The 9,686-nt window shown below is 36.8% G+C and overlaps 1 protein-coding gene and 2 pseudogenes across 1 annotated transcript in view; all 3 read right to left on the bottom strand.

The window, feature by feature from the left end:
• LOC138311754 (putative uncharacterized protein DDB_G0271982) overlaps positions 1 to 182 on the bottom strand; it is a gene marked incomplete at both ends in the record, with an annotated part of 5,973 nt that extends 5,791 nt beyond the window's left edge. The window contains one exon of the mRNA XM_069252967.1: positions 1 to 182. This exon is cut by the window's left edge and continues 19 nt beyond it. Within this exon, the coding sequence (XP_069109068.1) occupies positions 1 to 182 (182 nt within the window).
• Positions 183 to 295: 113 nt separating this feature from the next.
• Positions 296 to 1,932, bottom strand: LOC138311753 (uncharacterized; annotated as a pseudogene).
• A 356-nt stretch (positions 1,933 to 2,288) lies between these two features.
• On the bottom strand, positions 2,289 to 4,874 carry LOC138311752 (trichohyalin-like; annotated as a pseudogene).
• Positions 4,875 to 9,686: the final 4,812 nt, after the last annotated feature.

Raw genomic sequence — 9,686 nt, 5'->3', positions numbered from 1 at the left:
TCTTTTTTCTTCTTCTCTATCTCTTCTCTACCTTTTCTCTCAGGGTGGGTCTTCTTATCTGTTTTTCTCTCTCTCTTCCTTTCTTCTCTCTCTCTCTCTTTCTTCTCTCCCTCTCTTCTTTCTCTCTGTCTTATCTTCTTTATATCTTTGCTTCTTCTTCCTCTCTCATCTCTCTTCTTCTCTACTCTACTAACTCTCTGCTCATTTCTTCTTTCTCTCTCTTCTCTCTCTCACTCTCTCTTCTCTTCTCTGCTCTTCTCTTTCTTTCTATTCTTCTCTCTTCTTCTCTCTACTTCTACTCTCTCTTCTTTATCTCTCTTCTCATCTCTTCTTCTCTCTTCTCTCTCTCTCTTCTAATTCTCTCTTCTGCTCTGCTCTTCTTCTTCTCTTCTTTCTCGTCTTCTCTGCTTCTCTCACCCTGTTCTCTCCTTCTCTCTCCTCATCTTCTCTCTCTCTTTCAGCTCTCTTCACTATCTTTCTATCTTCTTCTTACAACTTCTTATCTTCTTCTTCTTCTCTGCTCGCTCTCTCTCTCATCTCTCTTCTCCACGCCTTCTCTCTCTTCTCTTCTCTTTCATCTTCTCTCTGCCCTCTCTCTTCTTCTTGGCTCTTTCTATCTCTTCTTCTAAACTCTTTCTGCTCCGTACACATCTCTCTCTGTCTCTATCTTACTCTTCACTGTTTTCTTCCTTCTCGTACTCCTATCTTCTGATCTCTCTCTCTTCTTTACTGCTGCTCTCTATCTTCTCTTCTCTCTTCTTCTCTCTTCTCTGGTCTCATCTTCTCTACTTTCTTATCTTCTTCTTCTACTGGCTCTACCTTCTCTTGCTTTCTTCTCTCTTTCTTCTTCTTCTCTTTTCTCCTCTCTCTTCTTCTCTCTCTTTCTTCTCTATCTCTTCTTCCTTCTCAGTCTTCTCTCTTCTCTCACTTTCTTCTCTTCTCTCTCTTCTTTACTTCTCTTCTCTCTCTCTTCTCCATCTCTTCTCTAACTCCATTCTTATCTTCTGTCCTTCTTCATCTTCTGTTTCTTCTTCTCTCTGCTCTCTCTCTTCTTCTGCTTCTTCTCACTCTCTCTTCTCTCTTTCTTCTCTCCTCTCTGGCCTTCTCTCTCTGCTCTCTATCTTCTCTCTACTTCTTCTCTCTTCTCTCTATTCTCTTCTTCTCTCTCTCTCTCCTCTCTTCCTCACTCTCTCTCTGTCTTCTCTCTTCTTTCTTCTTCTTCTTCTTCTTTCTCTCTCTCTCTTCTTCTTCTACTTCCTTCTTCTCTCTCCTCTCTTCACTTCTCTCTTTTCTTCTCCTCAGCTCTCTTCTCTTCTTCTTCCTTCTCTTTCTATCTTCTTCTTCTATCTTCTCACTTCCTTCTTTTCTCTCTTCTTCTCTCTCCTATCTTCTTATCCTCTCTTTCTTCTTACTCTCTTCTTCTCTTTCTATCTGCTTACATCATACTCTTTCTTCTCATTCTTTCTATCTCTCATCTGTCTCTTTCTCTTCTGTCATTCCATCTTCTCTTTCTCTTTCTCCTTCTTCTCTCTCTGTTCTACTTTGGCATCCTCTTCTTTTCTCTTCTCTTCTCTGCCTTCTTCTCTTATTTCTTCTCTCTGCTTTTCCTCTGTCTCTCCTCACTTTCTTTATCCTCTTCTCATCTCTTTCATCAATCTTCTCACTCTCTCTATCTATTCATCTTCTTCTTCTCTCACCTCTCCTCTTCTTATCTACTCTCTCTCTCTTTCTTTCTATCTTCTACTCTCTTCTCTCTCTTCTCTCTCTCATTTTCTACTATCTTCTCTCTCTTCTCTCTCTCTCTCTCTCTGCTTTTCTCTCATCTTCTTAATCTTCTTCTTCTTCTATCTCTCATCTCTTCCTCATTTCTCTCTCTCTTCTCTTCTTCCTCTGTACTTTCTCTTCTCTTCTTCTTTCTGACTCTCTCCTCATACTAATCTTCTTTCTCTCTATCTCTCTCTCCTTTCCTTCTTTATTTCCATTCTATCTTCTCTTCTCTCTTCTCTACTCTTCTTTTCTTCCTCTCTCATTCTCTCTCTCTCTCTCTCTCTCTTCTTTTTTCTTTCTCTTCTTTCTCTCCTCTCTCTTGCTCGTCTCTCTCTACTTCTTCCCTCTCTCTCTTCTCTTCTATCTTCTCTCTTCTTATCTTCTATCTGCTACTCTTTCTCCTCTCCTTCTTCTTCTTCTTCTTCTCCCTTCTCCTCTTCTTCTCTCTCATACCTCAGGTCCTCTATCTTTCTTTCCTCTCTCTTCCTACTCCTCTCTTCTTCACTCTTTCTATCTTATCTCTATCTCTTCTCTATCTTCTTCTCTTCCTCTCTCTTTCTCTCTTCTCTGCTCTCTCTCTTCTTATTTCTCTTCTCTCTTCTATTTCTATCTTCCTCTTCTTCTCTTCTCTCATCTTCTTCTCTCTCTTCTCCCTTTCTCCTCTTCTTCTTTCTATCTTCTCTCTTCTCTTCTTTCTTCTTTCTCCTACTGTTTTTCTTCTTCTCTTCTCTCTCTTCCTTCTTTCTCTTCTCTGCTCTTCTCTCTCTCTTCTTCTCTCTGTTCTTACCTCTCTCTCTTTTCTTCTTCTCTTCTTCTCTCTCTTCTTTTCTCACTCTCTTCTCTCTCTTCTCTCTATCTCTTCTCTTCTCTCTCTCCTCTCTCTTCTTCTTACTCTTCTCTTACTCTTCTCTCTCTATCTCTTCTCTCTACCTTCTTTCTTCTGCTCTCTACTCTTTCTCTTCTCTCTCCTTCTCTTCTACTCTTCTCTCTTCTCTCTTCTTCCCTCTTTTCTTCCTTTCTCTGCTTCTATCTCTTCTCTTCTTCTCTCTTTCTCAATCTTCTCTTCTCACTTCTTTCTCTTTCTTCTCTCTGCTCTCTTCTCTCTCTCTCTTGCTCTCTCTTTTCTTTCTCTCTACTCTCTCTTCTCTCTCCTTCTTCTCCTCTTCTCTCGTCTTTTCTTCTTCTCCTTCTACTACTTCTCTCTTCTTCTCTTCTTTCTTCTCTCTCTTCTCTCTTCTCTCTCTCTATCTCTCTCTGCTTCTTCTTTTCTTCTCTCTCTTCTTCTCACTCTATCTCTCCTACTTATCTCTTCCGCTTCTCTTCTATCTTGCTTCTTCTCTCTATCTTCTTCTCTTCTCCTCTCTCCCTTCTTCCTCTCTCACTCTTCTTTTCTTCTCTCCTAGCTTCTTCTCTCTTCTCTCTTTCTTTTTTCTTCTTCTTCTTTTTCTTCTCTCTCTTCTCTCTTCTCCTTACCTCTCTTTCTCTTCTCTCTTCTCTTTCTACTCTCTCTCTTCTCTTCTCTCTCCTTCTTCTCTCTTCTCCTTCTTTCTCTCTCTTCTCTATCTTTTCTCTCTTTCTTCTTCTTTCTTTCTCTTCTTGCCTTTCTCTTTCTTCTCCTCTTCTCTTCTTCTTCTCTTTCTCTTACTTCTCTCTCTCTTCTTCTTCTCTTCTCTTTTCTTTTCTATTCTCTCTCTCTCTCTCTTCTCTATCTTTCTTCTCTTCTTTCTTTCTCTCTCTTCTTTCCTGCTCTCTTCTCTCTTCTTTCTTCTCTCTCTCTTTCTCTCTTCTTCTTCCTTCTCCTACTTTCTTTCTCCTTCTCTTCTCTCCTCTTCTCTCCTTCTTCCTCTTTCTTCTTTCTCTCTCTTCTTTCTTCCTTCTTCTTTCTTCTTCTTCTCTCTCTCCTTCTCTCTCTCTCTCTTCTTCTTCTTCTTCTCTCTCTTCTTCTCTTCTCTTTCTTTTCTCTCTCTCTTCTTCTATCTCTTTTCTCTTTCTCTCTTCTCTTCTCTTTCTTTTCATCTACTTCTTTCTTTTATTTCCCTTCTTTCTTTTTCTTCTCTCTTATCTCTCCTTCTCTTCTCTCTCTCTTTCTCCTCTTTCTTTCTCTTCTTCTTCTCTTCTCTCTCTCTCTTCTCTCTACTCTTCTTACTCTCTTCTCTCTCTTCTTCTCTTCTTCTCTTCTCCTTCTCTCTTTCTCTTCTTTCTTCTTCTCTTTCTATCTTCTTCTCTCTTCTTCTCTTCTCTCTCTACTCTTCTTCTACTTCTTCTTCTCTCTTCCTTCTTCTATCTCTCTCTCTTTTTTCTTTCTCCTTCTTTCTCTTCTTCTGCTTCTTCTCTTCTCTCTCTCTCTTCTTCTTCTCTCTTCTTTTCTTCTTTTTTCTCTTCTCTTCTTCTCTCTTCTTTCTTTCTCGCTCTATCTCTCCTCTTCTTATCTCTTCTTCTTCTCTTTCTTCTCTCCTCTTCTTTCTCTTCTTCTGCTCTTCTCATCTTCTCTCTTTTTTACTCCTCTTCTTTCTCTTTGTCTTTCTTTCTTTCTTCTTTCTTCTTCTTACTCTCTTTCTTCTTCTTCTCTTCTTTCTCTTCACTCTTCTTCTTCTCTCTTCTCTCTTTCATTTCTCTCTTCTTCTCTTTCTCTCTTCTTCTCTCTATTCTTCTTTCTTCTTCTTTTCTCTCTTCTTCTATCTCTCTCCTTTCTCTTAAATTCTCTCTTCTCTTCTCTTTCCTTCTCTTCTCTCTCTCTTTCTCTTTTCTTCTCTTCTTATCTTCTCCTCATCTTACTTTCACTCCTCTACTCTCACTCTTTCTCCTTCTACCGCTTTTTTCTTTCCCCTGCTAGTCTTTGCCTCTTTCTTTTTTCTCCTCCCTTCTTCTCTTATTTACCTCCCTTCTCTTTCCTCTTTTATCCCCCCTCTCGAAATCTCGTTTCTCCTCTCAATGACGCTGTTTCATTATTCTTTCTATTTTCTCGTTTTTTACTTCCCTATTATCTCTCTGACGTCTTTTTTTCTCTCACTGTCCTTCTTGTTAACTTCTTCTTTCTTTCCACGTCTCCTCTGCCTCTTCCTTTTTCTTCCCCCTCTCTTCCTCTTTCCTTCTTCTTCTTTAATCATCTTCCTCTTTAGCTCTCTTCTCTTCTCTTCTATCTCTCTTTTTTTACCTCTCTCTTCTCTCCTCTTCTCCCTAATTTAGGTTTTCGTTCCTCTAAAGGTCTCCTAACTGACCAAATTTACTAGTACCTTGCTCTTTTTCTCTCTTGAGAAACTTTTTTTCTTTCAATCCTTTCTTCTCTCTCTAATCCTCTTCCTTGTAGCTTTCTTCTCTAAGTGTTTCAAACTTTATCTCATCTCAGTCTTCTATTCTTATCTGGCACAACGTCTTAAACTCCTCAACCTAATCCTCTCTCTTTCTCTCCTCAAATTTCTTTAGAATCTTCTTCTCTTCTCTCAATTGTCTCTTTTTCTCTCAAATCTACATCTTTTCTCTTCATCTCTCTTTCTTCTCTTTCTGGCTAAACCTCAGGAACTAACTCTAAGCTTTCAAAATAGCTTTCTTGACTACTTCTAATCTCTCTCTTGTCATCTACTCTTTCTCTTCTCTTTTCTCTCAATGTCTCTAGCTGTACCAATCAGGACACTCTGAAGAAGCTTTAAGCTTATCTTCTTTCATTCTATCACTTTTTCTCAAAATGCAGAAAATACTTGTCCTTCTTTCTCTTTAAAGCTCTAACCTTATGTTTCTTCTGACATCTTTCCTCTATTCTGTTTCCTCTCTCTCCTAAAAGTTCTTTCTCTTCTAACTCCTGAGAAGCTAGTTTCTAATTCTTTCTTTCTCTAAGTCTTTCAGCTTGAATCTTCTCTCTTCTCTACTCTCTAACATCTGATCTCTCTCAATCTCTTTTTTCCCTTTTAATTCTCTTTCTATTTCTTTTTCTCTAAACTGTTTTTCTATTTCCATTTGTCTTAGTTTCCCTTCTTTCATGTTCAAGTTCCATTTGTCTAATGAATTTCTGGAACTGAACTGACTGTTTCCTCTATACTATCTAATGCACTAGAGTCCAATTTGCTATTGTCAACAAAATATCTCTATAATTACATCCTAATTTCAGCTTTTCCTCAAATTAGTTTTGATAGTAATGGCCTAAATGTTTACCCAATAAACAGTAAATCCTACTTCTTACTAACTTGCAAAAGAACTTCCAGGGATGGCGCTTTAACAAACTGTTCTACCTGCATAGTAGTCATGTTTATCTAGCTGTTGGTTTCAAATGTAAACTCCAAGTTTTTACACAAATTTTGAAAATTTCTTAATTAATTTTTCAAAGTAAGATTTCACAAATTAAAATATCGATCCCGGACGAGCCTTCCCAATTCCTGTTACATGAACGAATAACAGAAAATGAGAAACCACAGCTAAATTCAAAACACAATTTAATTATATTTAACAATATTATACAGAGATGGTTTACAATATCCACCTTCCTAAAGTAATTGGTGGTGGGTACAAGAGTAATACGATGATTTAAAGTGTTACTTATCTGTATGCGAATGTCCTGGTATAATCCTTGATCCTTCCAGGTTTCAAAATTAACAATAATCACAAATCCAGGAGGAAATGAATGTCCACTTCTTTCGATGATTTTCAAAGTTCCAGGCAATAATAATAAATCCACACAAAGTGTTGTAATAATCCACAGATAAAGTCACAATAGCTCTTCCAATAGAATCTAATATGGCGCTGTACAATTCTTTGATATGTCTAATTACAGGTCTCATTACAGTTCTGATTAGCTTTGGAAAGTTGGAGTATATATAGCTAAACCCTAATTCAAGAATATTGGAGAACCTTCTACTTCTAGAAATATCTAACTAAAAACAGAAAACAAATAAACACATAGAATTTCCTGGAAATAGATCATTCTAGACCTCTACTTATAATCAACATGTTTTACAAACACATTTGTTCTATACATGATAATAATTTCTAGAAAGTTCAATAACCTAGAAGTCTTTAATGATATACCTTCATAGGATGTATTGATAATAAAGCTATAGGAGTTATCTCCTTATCTCATAACTACATGTATTTAGTGTCATACATAACAATAATATACATCTATTGTGAATTAGAATTAGTACTTTTACATAACTGATTTATGTATATAGCTTTGTTCAGGTTTTAGATTTATACGAGTAAAATTTGATTTTGTCTGGCATTGTGCTTCTGTGTTCATGTCTTTGTTTTATTGACGGTGTCCTTGAGTACCCCGTGGTTGTCATTGGACCGGTCTCCTTGAAGAGTTTAGCGATATCATCCAGTCTATTATTAAGGTGTTTTTTTAAATGAAATACTAAGATCCATATTATGTTTTATGTCTAATTCACGGATCAATCACATCATTGAATCTAGGAGTTGGGTTACAAAGGATTTGCCTGATCTAAAGCCATACAGATGTGTTGAAAAGAGAGTGTTCATGTAACTTCATCCTACACGAGTCTCTGCATACTGTTAGACAGAGCTGATGTCAGACCTATAGTATTAGTTATGTCAATCCTGAAACATTGAAAATCATTCTTACAGAGGCTTTCTTCCCAGGCAGTTGATAATTTGCTTTATTCCAGAGAATTCATAAATATTATCTAAAGAGAGTATATTTCTTTTATTTCAAAAGCTGTTTCGTAAGTGGAGTTTTGGTGCAGATTGTTTGATTGAGGTGACATGTTAAGTTTTTTTCTGTAGTATTGCTTTATGGACGCTGTCTTTGATTATGTTTTACTTGCTATTTTGTCTGTGTGTTTGTCGCTATGTTTTACTTGTTATTTTACCTGTGTGTTTAAAACTATGTTTTACTTGCTATTTTGCCTGTGTATTTGTCGCTATGTTTTACTTGCTATTTTGCCTGTGTATTTGTCGCTATGTTTTACTCTATTTTGCCTGTGTATTTGTCGCTATGTTTTACTTGCTATTTTGCCTGTGTATTTGTCGCTATGTTTTACTTGCTATTTTGCCTGTGTATTTATCGCTATGATTTACTTGTTATTTTGTCTGTGTGTTTGTCGTTATGTTTTACTAATTATTTTACCTGTTTGTTTTTCGCTATGTTTTACTTGCATTTTTACTTGTGTGTTTGACGCTATGTTTTACTTGCTATTTTGTCTGTGTGTTTGTCGTTATGTTTTACTAGCTATTTTACTTGTGTGTTTGACGCTATGTTTTTACTTGCTATTTTGTCTGTGTGTTTGTGTTGCTATGTTTTTACTTGCTATTTTGTCTGTGTGTTTTTCGCTATGTTTTACTTGCTATTTTACCTATGTGTTTTTTCGCGATGTTACTTGCTATTTTACCTATGTGTTTGTCGATATGTTTTATATGCTATTTTACCTGTGTGTTTGTCGCTATGTTTTTTACTTTTGCTATTTTGTCTGTGTGTTTGACGCCATGTTTTACTTGCTATTTTACCTGTGTGTTTTTCGATATGTTTTATATGCTATTTTACCTATGTGTTTTTTTTCGCTATGTTTTACTTGCTATTTTGCCTACGTGTGTTTTGTCGCCGTGTTTTATATGCTATTTTTACCTGTGTGTTTGTCGCCGTGTTTTATATGCTATTTTACCTGTGCATATGTCGCTATGTATTATTTACTATTTTACCTGTGTATTTGTCGATATATTTTACTTGCAATTTAACCGGTGAAATTGACGCTAGGTTTTACTTCCTATTTTGTCTGTGTGTTTGTCGATATGTTTTATATGCTATTTTACCTGTGTGTTTTGTCGCTTTGTTTTACTTGCTATTTTGCCTGTGTATTTGTCGCTATATTTTTACTCTATTTTGCCTGTGTATTTGTCGCTATATTTTACTTGCTATTTTGTCTGTGTGTTTGTCGCTATGTTTTACTTGCTATTTTACCTGTGTATTTTGTCCCTAACTTTTAAACGCTATTTTTTACCTGTGTGTTTTCGCAACGTTTTACTTGCTATTTTACCTGTGTGTTTGTCGCTATGTTTTACTTGCTGTTTTACCTGTGTGTTTGTCGCTATGTTTTACTTGCTATTTTACCTGTGTGTTTGTCGCTTAGTTTTACTTGCTATTTTGTCTGTGTGTTTTTCGCTAGGTTTTACTTGCTATTTTACTTGTGTGTTTTTCGCTATGTTATACTTGCTATTTTGCCTGTGTGTTTGACACTATGTAATACTTGATATTTTGCCTATGTGTTTTTTCGCTATGTTTTACTTGCTATTTTACCTGTGTGTTTTGACGCTATGTTTTCCTTGCTATTTTGCCTGTGTGTTTGTCGCTAATGTTTTACTTGATATTTTACCTGTGTGTTTTGTCGCTTTTGTTTTACTTGCTATTTTACCTGTGTGTTTTTTCACTATGTTTTACATGCTATTTTTGTGTAATTTGGATTGATATAAGCTAAGTGTACCGTAGCACCAAACATATGTTATACTGGTCACCTGCTGTAATTAAATCAGATGATATATATGATACAACATTAGGGACGTACGAAGAAGGAACAGAATCCACCGAAACTTTTTTTATCTTGTCAGACGAATTCTGTGTGCCGACAATGTGACGCCAGGAAACAGGATATCGGATGGGGATGTCTGTATGTTAATTAATTTCTGGTCAGATCTATTTACATCTCACCAACAGGACATCACGCGTCCTGGTGACAACTTCCTGATTTCCACTGGCGAGACGTCACAATAGATTACACATAATTCAAACCTTTGCACTGATTAATAGCTGATTCATGGCCAGCTGGCTCGGTGTTCAGTCAAACCCGGCCATACTACAAGATTCATGGCCGCCTCGCTCGGTGTTCAGTCAAACCCGGCCATACTACAAGATTCATGGCCGCCTCGCTCGGTGTTCAGTCAAACCCGGCAAAACTACAAGATTCATGGCCGCCTCGCTC

Source organism: Argopecten irradians, unplaced genomic scaffold (assembly GCF_041381155.1).
Source record: "Argopecten irradians isolate NY unplaced genomic scaffold, Ai_NY scaffold_0103, whole genome shotgun sequence".
Lineage (NCBI taxonomy): Eukaryota > Metazoa > Mollusca > Bivalvia > Pectinida > Pectinidae > Argopecten > Argopecten irradians.
The sequence above is the reverse complement of the archived record's forward strand: the minus strand, read 5'-3'. Positions and strand labels throughout refer to the sequence as shown.